At 38.1% G+C, this 21,144-nt stretch overlaps 1 protein-coding gene across 1 annotated transcript; it reads right to left on the reverse strand.

Moving 5' to 3' along the window:
* On the reverse strand, positions 1-18,741 carry cltrn (collectrin, amino acid transport regulator). Its single transcript, XM_051095952.1, has 6 exons — positions 18,612-18,741; positions 16,410-16,468; positions 16,212-16,297; positions 6,875-6,991; positions 4,286-4,480; positions 1-2,174 (listed from the first exon to the last, which is right to left on the reverse strand). Exons 1-6 carry the CDS (start codon positions 18,673-18,675, stop codon positions 2,033-2,035), a joined length of 663 nt encoding a protein of 220 aa, XP_050951909.1. The 5' UTR covers positions 18,676-18,741; the 3' UTR covers positions 1-2,032.
* Positions 18,742-21,144: the final 2,403 nt, after the last annotated feature.

Genomic DNA, 21,144 nt, shown 5'->3' on the forward strand with positions numbered 1-21,144 from the left:
TCAAATGGATAGGGTAAGTTTATTTCTGTCACAAATTAAAATATTAAAAAGATAAACGCAACTTTTTATGTCAATAGTCTGACTTTTTTTCCTCAGTTTATATCTCTTTATATCTTACAATTCAGAATTTTTTACCAACAATTGCAAGCTTATATCTCACGATTCCAACTTTTTCCCACAATTGCGAGTTTATATCTCATGATTCTGACTTTTTCCCACAGTTGCAAGTTTATATCTCACAATTGCGCATTTTTCACACAATTGCGAGTTTATATCTCACGATTTCGTCTTTTTTCCACAATTGCTAGTTTATATCTAAAGATTCCAACTTTTTTTCCACAATTGCAAGTTTATATTTTATGATTCTGAGTTTTTCTCAAAATTGTGAGTTTATATCTACAAATTCCGACTTCTTCCCACAATTGCAAGTTTATATCTCACAATTCTGAGTTTTCCCACAATTTTGAGTTTATATCTCACGATTCCGACTTTCTTCTACAATTGCAAGTTTATATCTAAAGATTCCGACTTTTCCCCACAATTTCAAGTTTATATTTCACTATTTCATCCTTTTCCCACAATTGCGAGTTTATATCTCATGATTCCGACTTTTCCCCACAATTTCGAGTTTATATCTCACAGTTCTAACTTTTCCCCACAATTTCGAGTTTATATCTCACAATTCCGACTTTTTCCCACAATTTTGAGTTTATATCTCACAATTCTGACTTTTTCCCACAATTGCGAGATTATATCTCACAATTCTGACTTTTTCCCACAATTGCGAGTTTATATCTCACGATTCCAACTTTTTCCCACAATTGCAAGTTTATATCTCACGATTCTGACTTTTCCCCATAATTTCAAGTTTATATCTCACGATTTCATCCTTTTCCCACAATTGCGAGTTTATATATAAGATTCCGACTTTTCCCCACAATTTCAAGTTTACATCTAAAGATTCATACTTTTCCCACAATTGCAAGTTTATATCTCACAATTCCAACTTTTTCCCACAATTGCGAGTTTATAGCTCACGATTCTGACCTTTCCCCACAATTGCGAGTTTATATATCAAGATTCTGACTTTTTCCCACAATTGCGTGTTTATATCTTAAAATTCCGACTTTTTCCCACAATTGCAAGTTTATATCTTGCAGCTGCAAGTTATAAACTCATAATTGTGAGTTTGCTTCCTGTCATTTTGAGTTTAACTCTTGCAATTCTGTTCATATCTTGCAATTCTACCTTTATATCTCACAAGTTTGGCTTTTTCCTCAGAATTCAGGGTTTATATCTTGCAATTTTGACTTCATATCTCATAATTCACTTTTTTCTCAGAATTGAAAGAAAAAAGTCCTAACTGTGAGATACAATCTAAACTCAGAGAAAAAAAAAAAATCTGAAAAAAGCCTTTACCTTTTTCATATTTTTGTTCCATGTCGGAACTTCCATAGTAAATACATAATCAAATTCATAAATATTAACCCACTTTTAACATTATTTAAAATACATACTGAGTGACTGAAACCATTTTTGTCATGGAATACACTCACACTGAGTTCAAAGTTTAAACATTAATATTTTCTTCAAAATTATTTTTTAGATCTAAGATAAATTGTCCATTGTCATTTTCAGTATGGCTATATATTCCAAATCACATTAGACCCTTTTAACATTTAATACAGAACATAATCAGTGCCTTTCAGTACCTTATAATTGTCATACCTTGTATGTTGTTTCAGCTGTGATGTCACAGAAATACATTTCTAAAACATTTTCTCAAAAAAATTCTGTTTTTCCATTTCTGAAACAGAATCTGTATCACATTTGATTAGGACACAGTGTTAGTTTTGAAACTAACAGCTGCAAAACTCAAAGTAATATATAAATACTTAATCTTCTTTCTGGGCAGGCCAGGACAGTCAAGAGTAGGCTATAAACTAATGACATTCTTTGATATATGTGAAGCATTTTATAGGTTAAGTGATACTGAATGGCTTTGCTATTTCTCTTTGGCTGTCGTCACTGTCTACAGCTGGGTGAAGCGGTCGTCATTTGAGAACGCTTGATTAAAGACGCCTTCTCTCCCGCCAAGACCTGAAAGTGCAGTTCCATTCTCTTTGACTATTCCTTCATCCTCTTCTGAAAGACCAGCAGCGTTTTCTTTGGCTCTGTGGTGAATAAACCATCATAAACAGGTCAGACACATCAAACAGGAGGCACCTAACAGTAAGGCATGTCCAAGACACTGTTTGTACCTGATATTAACCACTGCTGGGGAAGCTACTTTGAAACTAGTTTTCAAAGCTACAAGCTACTTATCCCATACTTATTCAAACTTTTTCCCACAATTGCAAGTTTTTTATCTCACGATCCAGACTTTTTCCCCGCAATTTCAAGTTTATAGCTCATGATTCCGACTTTCTGTCACAATTGCAAGTTTATATCTCAAGATTCCGACCTTTTCCCACAACTGTGAGTGTATATCTCATGATTCAGACTTTTTCCCACAATTACGAGTTTATATCTCACGATTCCAACTTTTTCCCACAATTGTGATTTTAAATCTCATGATTCCGCCTTTTTCCCACAATTTTGCATTTATATCTCAAGATTCCGACTTTCTCTCACAGTTGCGAGTTTATATCTCAAGATTTCGACTTTTTCCCACATTTGCGAGTTTATATCTCACAATTCTGACTTTTTCCCACAATTTTGCGTTTATATCTCAAGATTCCGACTTTTTCCCACAATTACGAGTTTATATCTCACGATTCCAACTTTTTTCCACAATTGTGAGTTTATATCTCATGATGCCAATTTTTCCCACAATTTTGCATTTATTTCTAAAGATTCCGTATTTCTCTCACAATTGCGAGTTTATATCTCAAGTTTCCGACTTTTTCCCACAATTACAAGTTTATATCTCACGATTCAGACTTTTTCCCACAATTATGAGTTTATATCTCACGATTCAAACTTTTTCCCACAATTTTGCATTTATATTTCAAGATTCCGACTTTCTCTCACAATTGCGAGTTTATATCTCAAGTTTCCGACTTTTTCCCACAATTACGAGTTTATATCTCACGATTCCGACTTTTCCCCACAATTTTGCATTTATTTCTAAAGATTCCGTATTTCTCTCACAATTGCGAGTTTATATCTCAAGTTTCCGACTTTTTCCCACAATTGTGAGTTTATATCTCATGATTCAGACTTTTTTTTTTTAAAGTTAAATAGGTATACAGCCAAACTACAAGTTAACAATCCTAACTACATTAATTTTAAATTGAATAATTTTAAATAACTAACAATCCAATTATGTCCAAATGTATGCATGTTTTCTGTGTTTAGTGTTTTTGAATGAAAAAATGTTGTCACCATTGCTGCTTTTAGTTTGTTACTCCTAAACATTAGTATTAACATCCCTCTCGGGTGATCCAATAACAAGTAGACCGCATTAAATACAGACACACACAAAATGACTTATGATCCAATCACTGAAACCTCATTCAGAGGTACTAAAAATGTATGTGACTACATTACATTTGCACTTTAAATGCTAATGCATCTCAGACAACAACAAACAACCGCCTACTCACCTGTCAATCAAACACTGCACTAAAACAAGTGTTTAAACCAGCTCCATGCAACATTAAAAGAAAACTAAGAATAGCCTAACGTAAATAAGGAAAAGCTCATATCATCAACATATATGACATTGGAGATCAAATCTGATCATATATGGGCACAGGATATGCATTTGAGATGCATGTTAAATGCTTGGTTAAATCTCAGTCTGTCTTGTGTCAGATCAGTTGAGATGGATCACTTTAAATTGATGTTCTTCTGCATTTTGTCTTGTTTTCCAGTTCAAATATCAAAACATTCTTATAGATCAAGATACGTTTACTTGAGAAGCAAAATTACTTAAGATATATTAAGTCTTGTTTTCTGACAAGTGTATGGTTAAAACAAGAAAAAATATCTGCCAGCGGAGTCAGAAAAATGAACTTAATTTAAAGGGAAATTCAGTTTAAGTTGGCAGATATTTACTCTTGTTTTCAAGCATAAAGTCACTTAGTTTTAATACATTTTTCCAAAAACAAGACTTAATATCTTGTCATTTTGCTTCTCATGTATCTTGATTTTAAAATGTTTAGACAAAAAAAGACAAACATACTGAAAAACACATTTATATTTTGCAGTGATGTTTATAACAGGTGCATTTAACACATTTAACACTATCTGAATGGTTTGTCGAAAGAGCATTACTGACCGTCGTTTTTTGCTTGCTGTGGACATCAGTAAAGCCACAATCCCTATGGCCACAGCACCAATGACCACCCCGAACACGATGAGCCACGGTTGAGTTTCGTACGTGATTGGGGCCTCCAACGTTGGTGGGATTCCAACGAACTCTAGGGTCATGTCCGATAACAGGAACGCACTGTTTATGCGATGCTTATTCAGCCTGGAATAATGGATAATGTGTGAGGGGTCCGGCATGCTAAAGGAGAAACAATCTAGCACAAATCTAGATGCCCAGTATCTTTAATGATGATTAAAATAATAAATAAATAAATAAAAAAAGCTGATTTGAAGGCTTAAAGGTTAAGTTAACGCCAAAATTAAAATTTTCTGATAATTTACTCACTCCCATGTCATCCAAAATGTTCATGTCTTTCTTTCTTCAGTCAAACAGAAATTAGGTTTTTGAGGAAAACATTCCAGGATGTTTCTCCATATAGTGGACTTCAATGGGGATCAACAGGTTGAAGGTCCAAACTGCAGTTTCAGTGCAGCTTCAAAGGGCTATACACGATCCCAGCCAAGGAATAAGGGTCTTTTCTAGTGAAATGATCGGTCATTTAAAAAAAAAAAAAAGATCCACGACTTCACACTTCATGTTGCAAAAAAAGTCAAACGCCCATTACAAAAAAAGGTAAAACAATGTTGTCAGATGATTTTGAAGTTGAAAATGAGTTTTTTTCCCCCTACCCTACCTTTTTGAACCATGATTATGTAATGCATGAAGTCGCAGACGTGCATCACAGAGCTAGTGCAAGACAAGCATTTGTGGTTAAAAAAGTATATACATTTTTATTTTTTTTTTAGAAAATGACTGATCATTTTGGTACGTTGGTTGGGATCATGTATAGCCCTTTGAAGCTGCATTGAAACTACAGTTTGGACCTTCAACCTGATGATCCCCATTGAAAAATCCTGGAATGTTTTCCTCAAAAACCTTTCTTTTTAACTTAAGAAAGAATGACATGAACATCTTGGATGACATGGGGGTGAGTAAATGTAAAACTGGACCACACAATCAGCCATAAGGGTCATTAAGATTTATACATATGAAAGCTGAATAAATAAGCTTTCCATTGATGTATGGTTTGTTAGGATATGACAATATTTGGCCAAGATACGACTGTTTTGAAATCTGGAATCTGAAATATTGAGATAACCACTTTTAAAGTTGTCCAAATTAAGTTTTTAGCAATGCATATTGCTAATCAAAGATTATGTTTTGATATATTTACAGTAGGAAATGTACAAAATATTTTCATGTAACGTGATCTTTACTTAATATCCTAATGATTTTTGAAAAGAAAAAACTATAATTTTGACCCATACAATGTATTGTTGGCTATTGCTACAAATATACCCATGCTACTTAAGACTGGTTTTGTGGTCCAGGGTCACAAATGATCAGCAAACTTTAATTTAGGATTGAACTAATTCTTTAAGCATTGCCTCAAACCTCAAAGCTGTGCTCCTTATGCAAAGGCTGTTCTAAATAGGTGGCAAAATTACAAAAGTATGCTGATACAAGATATCTTGTTTTTGGTCCAAATTCATGATTATCACATACATCCTAGATGAATTGTGTAAAAACACTTGGAAAATATTAATGTTAAACGGCAAACAAAGAAATTAGGTTACACTTTATTTTGATAGTCTACTTTAGACAGTCTACTAACTTTAAGTAACTTTGCAACTACATGTCAACTAATTCTCATTCATTTGCAACTACATACTCTCAGAGCAGACTGTTAGGTTAGGTTTAGGGCCAGTAGAATAAGGTGACATGTACCTGAAAAGTTTTAGAAGAGTGTTAGAAGATATTAAGCAGACAGTCTACTAATACTCTAATGACTAGTTGACATGCAGTTGCAAATTTACTTACTGTTAGTAGAATGTCTAAAGTGGGCTATCAAAATAAAGTGTTACAAGAAATTAAGATGTTTTCATTATTTTATTTTTAATACCGAAAATTATGATAACACAATACTATTTTGTGCTTATTTAAATCTGGAATTGTGGCAAGCTAACACACTTTTGGGAAAACACTCTTTTGCATTTTTTATGCAGTAAGTATATTAAATGTACACACAAGTTTTCACTTAATTTTGATCATTTTTAGTAAACAAGACATGCTTTAGCATGTTAGTAAAAACATCAAACTGTATTTCTTTAAAGTACAGCAAAAGCATAATGAATTAAAATATACTTTAAAATATAAAACTTTTAATTTGACATTATTAGAAAATGCACTTTTTAAAAGTGCACTGAAGTGTGCTAAAAAATGTTTACTCTCTTTAAATACACAGAAATGGCATTTTATTTCATTAATATTTCATTATCTGTAAGTTCAGTTTTTTTTTTTAAATATACTTTTAAAACTTTGAAATATTTGCATGTAGTCAGCATTCAAGCATACCAGCTCACTTGGGGGATTTGAAACAGAGCCATAATTTTTTGCAGTACTGTCACGTTGTCAACCATGTGCTGTGTACCATCTAGTAAGCCATCAGCACATAAAGTCTAAACCTATAAACCTTAGCACAGAGAGTTGACTCACCTCACTGCTTTTTCTACTTCTGCTTTGGGGATCATATTGGCTGGATCATCTGGTGATGTCACCACGAACACGAACGACACTCTTTGTGTATCATTGCACACCAGTATGTTTGTAATGCTGAAAAAAATTGAAAATTAGAAATAATGTTACTGGTGAATTTGGTGCAGTACTGGAAAAACTTTTTTTTTTTTTTTTTTAAATCATAGCATCATAAAAAAAGCACTTAAAGTAATAAAACTATTATACTAATATACTTATAAAAGTCTTTTTTTTGAGTATGCGCAGCAAAATTTTGTAGGATATTTTTTTCCAGAGACATTTTTTGAGTTCATCTTTTTAAACTCATATGCAAATTACTTTTTCTCTTTCTCATTTTTCTAATTTAAATCTAGTGAACGCATAAAGGTTGAAAATTGAGCTTCAGCGATCATAAATGTTTAAAATGCACTAGAATGAGATTGTCCTTCCTACTAATATCACCTGTGTGACTGATAATACATCCTAATGGACATAAAAAGGCATGAGCCCTTCAACATCTCCCAAATTATCTATTTACTAACTAATTAAATGAATAAATAAAATAACATACATACTTGAGGTCAGAATTAAATTTTTTTTGTGTTTGAAAATTCTTTTATTAATACTATTATTGAGCAAGAATATACTAAATTGATCAAGAGTGACAGTAAAGACATTTATAATACTACAAAATGTGTTTTTTTTCATCAAAGAATCCTAAAATAGATCACTTTTAGACAAAAATAGAAAGCAGCACAGCTGTTTTCAACATTTATAATAATTAGAAATGTTTGCTGAGCAGCAATTTAGCATATTTGAAAGAATTCTGAAGGATTTTGCGACACTGAAGACTGGAGTTACGATGCTGAAAATTCAGCTTTGATCACAGGAATAAATTACATCTTAAAATATATTCAAACAGAGAACATTTATTTTAATATACAATCATTTTTTCACAATATTACTATTTTTACTGTGTTTTTGATCGAACCTCAACTCCCCAAAATCTCACGAACCCCAACATCTTAAACAGTCCTGTAGTCTTTTGCTTCTCAAGTAAATGTATTCAAGATATGTTTTAAAGATGCTTCGATATGCTTAGATGCTTGTTTTAAAGATGCTTAGATATTAATGAACACTTTTTTTTGCCATGCTAATTCAAGCACTAATGCCAGCAGACATTTCTCGTTATATACTGAATGCAGCCAATAAGAATCAAGCACAAACAGCATCTCATCAATGTAACATGACGCTGCAAAAGAAGCACACGCTCCCTTTCCAGCAGACCGGCATCAATCAATACTGCGGTTCTCTCACAAACAAGCCTCAAGCATCTCTGCAACACTTCAGCTGTGAGATTTCACAATCGTTAGGGGCCGATATCTGGCTGGGAAAGGTTAACCGCAATTGATTTCCCTTGACCCATTAGTGTCTATATCGGCGCGTAATTACACCGGTTAAATTAATCAGTCGCGCTTTCCCTTATCCAAGAGCGGCTCAGTAGCAATGAATATAATTGAAGGGAAAAACACTGATTAAAAAATACATATTCAATCCACTAAAACAGGTCAGGCCTAAAATGACATCATGCATTTTTCTTTTAACCTGTAGATGATCACTGTTATTACTGAAATTGTAAAATGACTACAGGATCATAGGGCTTTGATAATAACCCGTCTTTAAACAAAATGATATCTATTCATTGCACATCATAACTCATTTGAAGAAAAAACCTATAGAGGTAGCGGTTACCTGATATGTGGTATTTTCTGCCAGATTTCATTTTAAATGCATAATTTATCTCATGGAAGTAGATTCTTAATGATTTTTCATTTAAAAAGTGTCTTAAATTATCTGTCAAATGAATAATATGTGATATAAATAACTTGGTTAAATGTATCACACTGTGAAAGTGATGCTTCATTTCATTAAAGTCCCTAAATGATGACACTAAATGAATCTTTATGAAAATATTTTTTTTTTTAAGCTATGTGAACGGTAATTTCTTATACAAACGTGATTGTTACTATGTTGCTATGCTGTTTCACCTATTGTATGTTCACAGGGTGAAAATCACAAGTTTGAGCACTTAGAAAAGTAATAGCACACCTCACTGAGGCATTATCTTTATGGCAAATGGAGTGGAATGAGACGCATGCCGAAAGTTTGCTACTTAGGGTTATGAGTTTGTTCAAATCCCTCTCTCTAAGTGAGAAAAAGAAAAGAAACACTACAAGAAAATCAAGAAGATAGGGAAGGCTGTGGAAACGCAGCTTTGGCCTGGGAGCTGATATAGATTTGCGTGTCAGCAGCGTAGCAATGGAATCTGAGACCGTGCCGTCAAATTATTTGCCGAAGGGGAGGCATATAAATTGGAAAGAGGAGAGGGCGGTGATTGTAGCCTTGGGGGACACACCGCGTTAGACTGGAACAGTACATGATCTATGTTCCTCAATAGATACAAATTACTGCCTTGTGCTAAGAAATGATGTTAGCCAGAGGAAATCTCTACCAGTGATGCCAAAGGCTGATAAGCGGTGAGTAGAATGTTATGGCAGACGATTCCAAAAATGGCTGGATATTAAGATTTAACGCTTGAAATTGTAAGCCCGTCTGTTATTTTTCAGGTAATGTAAAACAGTGTGATATAATGTAACGCACGACATGACAATGCAACGTGCAACAATGCAATGCAAGGCAGAGCAAAATAATGTAACAATCTCAGTTTATCTTTAACGTATATGCAAAAATAGCACAAAGCAACGCTGCAATAACACAATACAATGCAAAGCAAAGCAGTGGAATGCGACAAACACAATACAATGCAATGCAGAGCAATATAACAATAGAATCTTGGTTTATCTGAAATTAACATCTCTGTCATGTAATGCAATGCAGTGCAAAACAATGCTGTGCAATTCAAAGCAAAGCAATAAAGCACAATATAATCTTGGTTTCTCAGAAATTGTTAAAGGGTACTATTATGCAAAATCCATTTTGGACATAAATGTGTGCTGGCAGTGTGTGAACACAACCTCCCTACAATGATAAAAATCCAACCACTCCTTATTTTTTAATCCCGATTAAACCAAATCAGTCTGACTAGGCGTTCTGTTTTGATTGACATCACATTGTTTAGGCTCCGCCCAATAATAATATGCTTACAATTTCTGCACAGGGGAGCTGTGCATTCTGCACTATTTTTAGCTGAAAGTTCACAGACATGTTCTGGGGAACCCCCCGAGACCAATATTACATCTTGTAAAAATGGCCATAATAATGTAAAGCAATGCAATATAACATAATAGAGTAACGCAAAGCAATTCTGCAACACAAAACTATAAAAAGCAACACGACAAATGCAAATATAACTAAATGATCTTGGTTTACCTGAAATGGTTAACCTTTCTGTCTTGTAACATAACGTAATACAATGAAATATGAGACAAATATAATGCAAAGCAATGTAACAAAAGAATGCAACTCAATGCAATGAAACAACAAACACAATGCAAACAATAAAACTTAAAATATAATCTTGCTTTATCTAAAATTATTAATGCCTTTCATGTAATGTAACTGAATGGAATGCAAAGCAATATAATGTAATATAATCTTGGTTTTAATTCTTTTTATTTTTCTTCTGAAATGTCTTAGTACCCGGAACCCCGGGTATTACAATTTGTATGGCTTAACCCTTTAACTGTCACCGTCCGCTCTGTGGGACGCCTACGTTTACTTCACCATTGTTATGATCTGGTCAGTGAGCTGCGGACCGCTCACCACCAGACGTCGCTCTTGCGTTTTTGTAACGCACGGACTGCCACACTACACCCCGGACTACACTCCCCATCAGCCATTGCACTTCCCCCCCCGTCCAATCAGAGACTGTATAAATACCCCGGTCTTCCTGTCACTCCTCGCCGAGTATTGAATTGTTTCTCATTCTTACAAAGCGTTTCTCCTAGTTTTCCCCGTGTCTAGTTTCCTTGTTTACCTCGTTGTTTTGATCTCTCGCTTGTCTGACCACTCTCTTGCCTAGCCCCTCTCGGATTACGTTCGCCGCTGATTTGACCCTCGCCTGTTTAAGGATTATTCTTGTCTCGCCGTCCATACACCTGTCTGCCATTGATTTACCCTGTCTGCCTGACCATGTCTTTGTCACGTCCCTTTAATAAAAGCTCGCATATGGATCCGCTCGCATCTCGTCTCATTCACCTCGTTACAGAATACTCGGCCAACACAGGATCCAGCAGCTTCACCCCCGGACAATCAGCCGATACGGACACAGACAGAATTCTCTCCCGGATCAAACAGAAGACACACACACTCGAACAGTATATCCGTGAGTTTATTGCAATTTCGAATTATTCCACTCTCCCGGACTGTATAAAGATTGAGGTGTTTTGTGACGGCGTGAACCAGCCCCTCCGTGCGCGACTGAGACGCCAGGGTCCGCGCTCGTCGTTGGAGGCGTTCCTGAACTTTGCATTATTGTGTGTGGGTTCGCTGTGCACTGTGGGGGTCGCGGAGAGGGAACGCGACAACGCGGAAATGGCGACCGCGCGTCCCACTCGCAAACTAGCGGTCTTGCCGGATCACGACGCCACAAACAAGTTTGCCGCCTGGATCGCTCGAGAAATGGCGGCCGTGTCGGAGCGCGCTCATGCTATGGCGGCGTCAGCAGAGCCCGCGCACAAGATGGCGGCCGCGCCGGAGCGCGTTAACGCTGTAGCGGCGACAGCGGTGCCCGTTCACAAAATGGCGGCCGCGTCGGAACGCGTCCACACAATGGCGGTGACTGCAGAGCCCGTTCACAAGATGGAGGCGAAAACAGAGCTCCTTCATGTCACAGCTGCCACTCAAGAGCCATTTAAAGGTACAGTTACATTCCCTGAGTCAAGTCAAGTTTCCAAGTCAAGTCAGATTGCAACCGTGTTTCCTGCGTCATGTCAAGTTACAGCCACCTTTCCTGAGCCACTGCACAAGATGGCTGCCACGCCAGAGCCACTGCACAAAATGGCTGCCACGCCAAAGCCTCCGCCCGCTAAAGCCCCGTCAGTCAGGCCGGCGCCCGCTAACGCCACGTCAGCCAAACCACAGCCTGCTCAGGACATCTCCGTCAAGTCACAGCCTGTTCACGCCATGTCTTCTGCTCCTGAGTCTACACCCATCATGGCCGCCCTCCCTGAAGCGGTTCCCGAGTCAAGCAAAGTCACAGCCGTGGTTCCTGAGTCAAGTCACGTCCCGCCTGACATCCCAAGATCGCGGCCTATCATGATGGCACATGTGCTGGATTCACCCCTGATGGCTGTACGGGCAGCTAAAATGGCGCTCCTTCACGTCACGGCTGCTACCCCAGGGTCAAGTCAAGCTTCCAAGTCCGGTCAAACAACAGAGTCAAGTCAAACCAAAGCTCTTGTTCTCCACGAGTCAAGCCAAGTCACAGCTGTTCCTCATGAGTTAAGTCACGTTACAGCTGTCGTCCCTGAGCCAAGTCACGTCACAGCTGTCGTCCCTGAGCCAAGTCACGTTACAGCTGTTATTCCTGAAGCAAGCCAGGCCTCTGCAGATCCTCGTGAGTCAAGCCTAGTTGTCAGGTCCTGTCATAATGCAGCTTCCGTCTCCCAGTCTTCAGCGTCAAGCTTCAGCGTCCCGTCAAGCTTCAGCGTCCCGTCAAGCTTCAGCGTCCAGTCAAGCTCCCAAGTCCAGTCAAGCTCCCAAGTCCAGTCAAGCTCCCAAGTCCAGTCAAGCTCCCAAGTCCAGTCAAGCTCCCAAGTCCAGTCAAGCTCCCAAGTCCAGTCAAGCTCCCAAGTCCAGTCAAGCTCCCAAGTCCAGTCAAGCTCCCAAGTCCAGTCAAGCTCCCAAGTCCAGTCAAGCTTCCAAGTCCAGTCAAGCTTCCAAGTCCAGTCAAGCTTCCAAGTCCAGTCAAGCTTCCAAGTCCAGTCAAGCTTCCAAGTCGAGCAATGTCAAGGCGGCTGTTCCAGAGTCAAGCCACGCCCCGCCTGACGGCCCAGACTCAAGCCACGCCCCGCCTGACGGCCCAGACTCAAGCCACGCCCCGCCTGACGGCCCAGACTCAAGCCACGCCCCGCCTGACGGCCCAGACTCAAGCCACGCCCCGCCTGACGGCCCAGACTCAAGCCACGCCCCGCCTGACGGCCCAGACTCAAGCCACGCCCCGCCTGACGGCCCAGACTCAAGCCACGCCCCGCCACGGCCCAGACTCAAGCCACGCCCCGCCTGACGGCCCAGACTCAAGCCACGTCTCGTCTGGCCACCCAGAGCCTTACCATGACCCGTCTGACGGCCCAGAGTCAGGTCATGCCCAGTCCCCAAGTCAAGTCACACCAGACCCCAAGTCAAGTCACATCTCGTCTGACATCCCAAGACCACAGCCTATCGGGATAGCCAGCGCCCTGGACCCACCACAACCTCCCGCTGCTGCTCTACCCTTAATGGCTATTGCCATCTGGTGTGTGTGGGCTGCACATTGTGCTTCTGGGGTCACGTCTGCTCCCAAGCCTGCTCCAGAACTCCTGTCCAAGCACAAGCCTACTCCAGAGCCCCCGCCAGTTGGAGAGGCCGCGCCAATGCCTCCTGAGGTGTCAGCTTCGGCTGTGGATCCTCCCGTGGAGGCGGCGTCCCCTACAGACTCTCTGCCTCTCCCCATATTCTCTCTACCTCCCCTGTCTCTGCTGTTTCCAGGTCCCAGGCCATAACGCGGTTTCCTGCTCCGCCCCAGCTCCCGTCTGGTCACAAGCCTGCTCCAGAGCTCCCTGGTCACAAGCCTGCTCCAGAGCTCCCGTCCGGTCACAAGCCTGCTCCAGAGCTCCCGTCCGGTCACAAGCCTGCTCCAGAGCTCCCGTCCGGTCACAAGCCTGCTCCAGAGCTCCCGCTGGGTCACAAGCCAGCTCCAGAGTTTTCGCCTGGTCACAAGCCTGTTCCAGAGTGCCACTTGGTCGGAGAAGCCGCGCCAATACCTCCAGAGGTGTCAGCCATGGCTGTGGATCCTCCCTTGGAGGTGGCGTCCCCCTACAAGCTCTCTGCTTCTCTCCCTTCTCTGTTTGTCTCCTCTGTCTCTGCTTTCCCCAGGTCCCAGATCGTAAAGCGGGGTCCTGTTCCGCCCCGGAGGGCCGCTGCGCCTCCTGTTCCGCCCCGGAGGGCCGCTGCGCCTCCTGTTCCGCCCTGGAGGATCGCCCCGCCTCCTGTTCCACCCTGGAGGGCTCTTGTGTCGCCCGTCCCGCCTCCGGCTCCACCCTGGAGGGCTCTTGTGTCGCCCGTCCCGCCTCCGGCTCCGCCCTGGAGGGTTCCTGCTCTGCCGGTCCTGCCTCAATCACCGGGTCCTCCGCAGGGACCTGGCCCTCCGGCCCTTGCTCTGTCTAACCCCCGCCCCACCGCTCCCTTGGACTGTGGTTTGTTTGGAGCGTCTGGAAGCCGCTCTTTGGGGGGGGGCTATGTTATGATCTGGTCAGTGAGCTGCGGACCGCTCACCACCAGACGTCGCTCTTGCGTTTTTGTAACGCACGGACTGCCACACTACACCCCGGACTACACTCCCCATCAGCCATTGCACTTCCCCCCCGTCCAATCAGAGACTGTATAAATACCCCGGTCTTCCTGTCACTCCTCGCCGAGTATTGAATTGTTTCTCATTCTTACAAAGCGTTTCTCCTAGTTTTCCCCGTGTCTAGTTTCCTTGTTTACCTCGTTGTTTTGATCTCTCGCTTGTCTGACCACTCTCTTGCCTAGCCCCTCTCGGATTACGTTCGCCGCTGATTTGACCCTCGCCTGTTTAAGGATTATTCTTGTCTCGCCGTCCATACACCTGTCTGCCATTGATTTACCCTGTCTGCCTGACCATGTCTTTGTCACGTCCCTTTAATAAAAGCTCGCATATGGATCCGCTCGCATCTCGTCTCATTCACCTCGTTACAACCATATTACAAATAAATTCTAATCTAATCAAGACAAACTATACATCGTTGGAAAGGTCTAAGACTCCTAAATATATATTTTACCACTCTTTTGTGTTACAAATTATGTAGGAAAAGTAATAGATTAATTAATGACAAGAGTGCATCTCAAAAATCTACATCCTAACAGTAGTTCTGACCTTTGTCACAAAAAGACTTTCTTCGTTGCCTTTTCCCTATCACGCAATAGAAATCATATATTTATATATCAATTATATAGAAATTATATATCAACTGAAAACTTAAAATCTCAAAATTCATCCTTTGAAAACCAGACAATATTATGATTTTAAAAATCAGACAATATTATAAAGTGGAATGTTCTCTTAACGTTCGCATAACCATGAAAAAAAAAAAACTTTTAAAACATTTTGTAAACCGGATGTCTTGGACGTTCAGAGAACATTCAGAGATAATGTTTGCATAATCTTATTAATGTGAACGTTAGCAAAATGTTCTTTGAATATTTTTGTTAGTTGGGAAAGTTAGCATAAGGCCAGATAATGCTGCAACAAAGCAAAGAAAGCAAAGAGGAGCAATGCAAAGCAATAAAACACAATATAATTTTGGTTTAGCTGAAATTGTTAACCTCCGTCGTGTCATTTAACTTAATGCAATGTAATGTAACACAAAGCAATCCAGTGCACAGCAATGCCAAGAAACACAAAGCAAAACAATGCAAAGTAATGCAGTGCAAAACAATATAATCTTGTATAACCTAATATAATCTTGACTTCTCTTAGTCATGTTATGAGATTTCACATTGTACGGCTGTAAACCTTGGGTTATGGTTTAAGATAATATTCTCATTTGAATACAGCATTCAACAAGCGGGCCAGTTTTAAATAACTGCTTTTCCATCTAGAAATGCTGCCAAATAATTCACTTTACCTATCTGAAGTTTTCTGAAACACACCACCTGTTTCCCTCAGGTGCTAAAACTGAGAAACTAAACCCAGCACTTGAAAGTATCTACAGCTGTACAAGCACATGAATATTTAATGAAGCAAGCACTGAGAAAGCACATGATTGGCTGTCTGAAAACACATGTTGCATTTCAGCACCCCGATGTTTCACACTGTTGCAACGTTGACTGGTTTACCAGGACGTTTTTTTCCTGACAGGGATGACAAAACCTGACCCACGCATGAAGAACAAACAGATTTGATTCTGAAAGCCATCAGCTCTTGCTCAACAGCTGCGGTCAAATCATTCCGCTCACGTTTTCAATCACAATCAAAGTGGTCATCACAAAAACAACCTTGGACTGAACAGATTTGCTGTTGATTATCTTCTGTTAAGTGTGTCACCTGCTCGTGGGTGGAAAGCACTGGTCTACTCACTCATACGTGTCTTGCTTAGTTTGTTTCCTCATGGCATATGCCACAGTCGATCTGAAGAGAAACATCTCGCTCTCATTCCACTCATACTGAGATAGAGAGAAGAAAAAGTTTCATTATTTAACAAATTGCACAATATACTTGAATAAAAAGAAGGATATGGACATCAATCTGAATGAAAAGAGCAAAACCAAAACCTACAGCATCATTTCCAAGTGCCGTTTTAATGCTGAGTCTGACTTTAAATCCATCTTTACTGTCTACAGAGAGAGAAAGAGAGTTCATTTATTCACAGAAATTATTGGTTGTTGTTATTGTTGTGAACTTGCTGATTTCTTTTTTGGCTGATAAGGCTTCTGCTGAGTGAGTCTTTATTTACCATCCTCGTAAAAGATTCTCGTTAGGGAATTGATGTGTCACTTTATTTCCCAGTAATTTCTCAAGATACCAAACTGAATGAGATAAGATAAGATGCCAAACAAGTAACTGAGTCTGTCTTTCTGGTCAGGCAACAAAGTGGCAGAAACCAGTTTAGAGGCTTTAGCGATGATTTTGTCCTCATTTAAACTCTCTTGAAGTTTCAGTTCACTGTAATTTCACACTCCCTCTGAACATTTTCACTTTCTTCTTTGCTTTAAATGTATCCTGACTATCGTGAATTGAGTTGCCTTTTCCCTGGCCGGCGAATCTCTCTCTCTCAAAAAAAAAACAAAAACATTACATTAAATTACAAAGTACATTAAATATGCAGTGTTAAACTAAAAAAAAACTAGTAAAAAAATAATTACTTGAAACAAAATAAACCAAAATAAAATACAAAAATACAACTAATAAAAATTAATTTAAAAAAAACAACACAATTTTCTGTTTTCTATTTTTAATAGAAAACAGAAAAAAATCTAATTTAAAATATTATTAAAAAACTATGACAGTATATCAGTGATACTAAACACTTTATTTTCATTATAATGAATACAGATATTTTACTTTTTATATTTATTTAAAATGTATTTTTGGTCTTTTTTATTATATTAAATTTAAATACATTACACTATAATGTTTAAATACTATATACAAAACAAAATACATAAAATAAAAAATACATAAAATTACATACATAAAATACAAAACTTAAAAGTATTAAAATAACTAAAACAATTCTGTAGTAAAAAATACAGAATCACACAACAAAATTAATAAAACTAACTAAAATAAAAGTGAAAAAGAAGAAAAATTAAATGTCACATTTCTCTTTATTTTTATTATAATGAATACAGATTTACTTTTTGTTTTTATTTAAAATGTTTTATTTTAAATTTCTTTTTTTTCTTTTATTATATTAAATGCAAATACATTTAAATTTATTTTTTTTCTTTTATTATATTAAATGCAAATGCATTACATATACTATAATATTTAAATACAATATATATAATATAATACAAATAAGTACTAAAAGTATTAAAATAATTAAAACTAATAAAACTGAAATAAAAAAATATAAAAAAAAATTGTATAGACATTTTAAAAAACTAAAACTAATAATAATCACAAAAACACAACAAAATTACTATAACTATCTAAAATAAAAGTGAAAAGAAAAACAGAAAACACAAACAAATCGAATTCAGAATATTAATTAAAAAACTATAATAGTATATCAGTGATACTAAAATAATACTAATTAAATGTCACATTTCTCTTTATTTTCATTATAACGAATAGATATTTTATTTTTATTTAAAAGTATTGTTTTATTCTATATATAAAAAATTAAATACATTACATATACCATAACGTAAGTACTATATATAAAATAAAAAATACATGAAATTATATATATAAAATAAAACAAAACTGAAAACTTCCTAAAATAAGTACTAAAAGTATTATAATAACTAAAACTATACTAAATGTATAGACATTCATCTAAAACAAAAAAAAAATATTTTTAAAATAAGAATTAGGGAATTTATGCTCCTAAGTGTCATGAAAATATTTTTCAGTATTTTCTTCTTTCTTTCTATTGATTATGAGCTAAAGTATGCCTCAAAATCTGTCCTGAACATCTTTTTTTTTTTTTTTTTTGAAATCCATCCATTTTAATAATTAAATTGAAAACGAAAAACATTATTATCTGCCAGTGCTCAATTCTGGCTGATTAAACACATATTCTAGTACATTCATCCATCTTTAACACTGCTATTCTTCCTCTCAGATGGCTCAAAGACCAGGTTTTCTTTCCACCGTGAAAACCAGCTGTGAGATTTAAAAATGACTGCTGCTAGTCTAAACTCAGAACAAATAACCAACCCTCAGCAGGTGCGTAGATCAGAGGAAAACAATTTCACTCAAACAGACACCAATTCGGACAAGATCCTGGGAAAGCTTGAGATGTTTTACCTTTACAAAGATCCTGTGCTACCAGGGGCGACAGGAATATCAGAAGAAGAGCTCCAGCTAGCATCTCTCTCTATCTGGATAAGCACTTTATCTCATATGCTGCTGAATGCAGCGGTCAGAGATTATAAACCAGGGGCTGGACGGAGCCGTTTAATGGTTAAGCAATGACTAGAAGACCTGCCTCCAGAGCGAGAGAGAGAGCCAGAACAAACACCATATATTCACATATAGTCAAGAAACTGTCAGTGGAGAACATAAATGTAAATTTAAAAGGAGAGCTGCGTGCTTGGCTGCCTTTGATTGTTTCTGCTGTGAAATAATAAAGTGCAATAGTGTGGGAGTGGGTAAACAGCTCTCCAGTTTGCGCTCAGGTCTATGAATGTAAATGTGTATGATTTCTCTTCATCATAACAACAGATGTGGCTGCGCTGACCTGCCCTGTTTTTGTTTTCTGCTTCTGTAATAATACCCGTCTTCTCGTCTCAATATGTAAACACAGCAAACACCGGGTGTTTACAGCTGTACGACGTGTGATATCAATATGAACCTGAATGTCATTTTGACTTCTGCCTTTCTTCTGTTGTTTAAAGTTGCATTTTTTATTTTTAATGATGTGTTTCTGAACATGGCGTCGGTAACATCACTTCAAAGTGATGGCGTACTAACGTAGGTGGGTCAGACATGGGTTGTTGCTGAAAAATACAAGGGAAATCAGTTCTCAGATGAAGGCTGTGCTTCCTGTGAACCCCTGATGATTGAAGCAAACCGCTTCTTCTGCATCTTCCCTTCGCTGGAGATGAAAGCTTTCCCTGCAAGACCAGAAAAAGACAAATCAGACACGAAAAAAGTTGGATGGTTAACCACCTTCTGACACTGCAAGAAATGTTCAGTGCAGTTAATTTGTCACCTAATAAAGAGAACAGGTTTACTCATTTATTGCTGTACCTTAAGTTTCACATATGTATTTTAGGGTCAGTGAAGGAAATTTATATTTTTATACATTGAAAGAACATTACATTAGTCAAAAGTGACAGTAAAGATATTTGTAAGGTTATAGAATATTTCTATTTTAAATGCTGATCTTAACACTAATAATAATAAATGTTTCTTGAGCAACAAAGCAGCATTTAAGAATGATTTCTGAAGGATGATGTGACACTAAAGACTGGAGTAATGATGCTGAAAATTCAGCTTTGCATCACAAAAATAAACTACATTTTAAAATATAGCTGCAAGCAGCGATTTCCAGGGTTCAAGCGCTTTAAGGCATTTAAAGGAGAAGTTCACTTCCAGAACTAAGATTTTCAGATAATTTACTCACCCCCTTGTCATCCAAGATGTTCAGGTCTTTCTTTCTTCAGTCGATAAGAAGTTTTTATATAGTGGTAATTATATAGTGGAGTTCAACGGTGCCCCCAATTCTGAACTTCCAAAATGCAGTTTAAATGCAGCTTTAAAGTGCTCTAAACGATCCCAGGTGAGGAAGAAGGGTCTTATCTAGCGAAATGTTCAGTCATTTTCGAAACAAATTGACAATTTATATACTTTTTAACCTCAAATAGCCTCGTGGTTAGTGCACCGACATACAGCGCAACTGTGCTCGTGGCGACCCGAGTTTGAATCCCATCTCGTGGATCCCGCTTTCCTCTCTCCACCCAGTTCTTTCCTGTCTACTCTATACTGTCCTGTCCAAATAAAGGCATAAACAAAAAAACACTTGTCTTGTCTAGGTCTACGTGAACTCCGGGTCAAAACAGTTAGAGTATGTCAAAAAAACTCCCATCTCGTTTTCTGTTTCTCGTTTCCCCTGCCATTATATTAGGGGGGGCATAATATAATAAATTTATAATAAATGTACTATATAAGTGTTACATTTACTATATAAATATAATAAATTTTTTTCCATATTGAGGGAAAAACCTAGGACTCGTTCGCTAAAAGTTGACTTGATTTGATTTGATTGACAGCAGTGGTTCTAGAGGCAAAGTAATGCGGAATGAGGTTTTTTTATCATGTGGTATGAATATTGCATGTATGTGTGAAAAACCATGCAATGTACAGTCGTTTACAGCCTTGAAAAATGTGATATCGCATTTTTCTCACAGACCTTTGGAGCCTTGAGTCAAACGGGCCGCAGAGTTTCGTTCCGATCAGCCTCCATTAACCTTGTCTAATACGTGCTCAAACTTCATCAGCCAGGGGCGGCCTTGTTTTTTTTAGATACGCTAATGTCCTTATAGACACTTGTGGTGCTTTGGATCAAGACCGTGCCAAGCGATTTCATGTTGATAGGACAAATGGTTGCATAGTTATAGCCATTTTTATGTTTTTCCCTCTTACAGCGATTTTTTTGTGACCTCAGTTTGAGATCTTACATACGTGTTCTGAATTTGGCAACAATATCTTATTCTGCTTAGGAGTTATAGGCATTTTACTAAAAGTGGTCCTAACCCTTTCAAATGTTTTGGTGTCCCTTTGTGATGGTGAGTCGAAAGTTCGCCTTTGTTTTTTTTTTTTTTTAATAATTTATTGA

Source organism: Labeo rohita, chromosome 23, assembly GCF_022985175.1.
Source record: "Labeo rohita strain BAU-BD-2019 chromosome 23, IGBB_LRoh.1.0, whole genome shotgun sequence".
Taxonomy (NCBI): Eukaryota; Metazoa; Chordata; class Actinopteri; order Cypriniformes; family Cyprinidae; genus Labeo; species Labeo rohita.

Bases quoted from the DNA above. Each gene is read 5' to 3' on its own strand.
- cltrn (XM_051095952.1), bottom strand. From the start codon at position 18,675: ATGCTAGCTGGAGCTCTTCTTCTGATATTCCTGTCGCCCCTGGTAGCA. The intron at 16,298-16,409 runs GTAGGTTTTGGT...TCTCTATCTCAG, and splicing joins CGGCACTTGGAAATGATGCT to TATGAGTGGAATGAGAGCGA. The intron at 2,175-4,285 runs GTCAGTAATGCT...TATTCACCACAG, and splicing joins ACAGCAAGCAAAAAACGACG to AGCCAAAGAAAACGCTGCTG.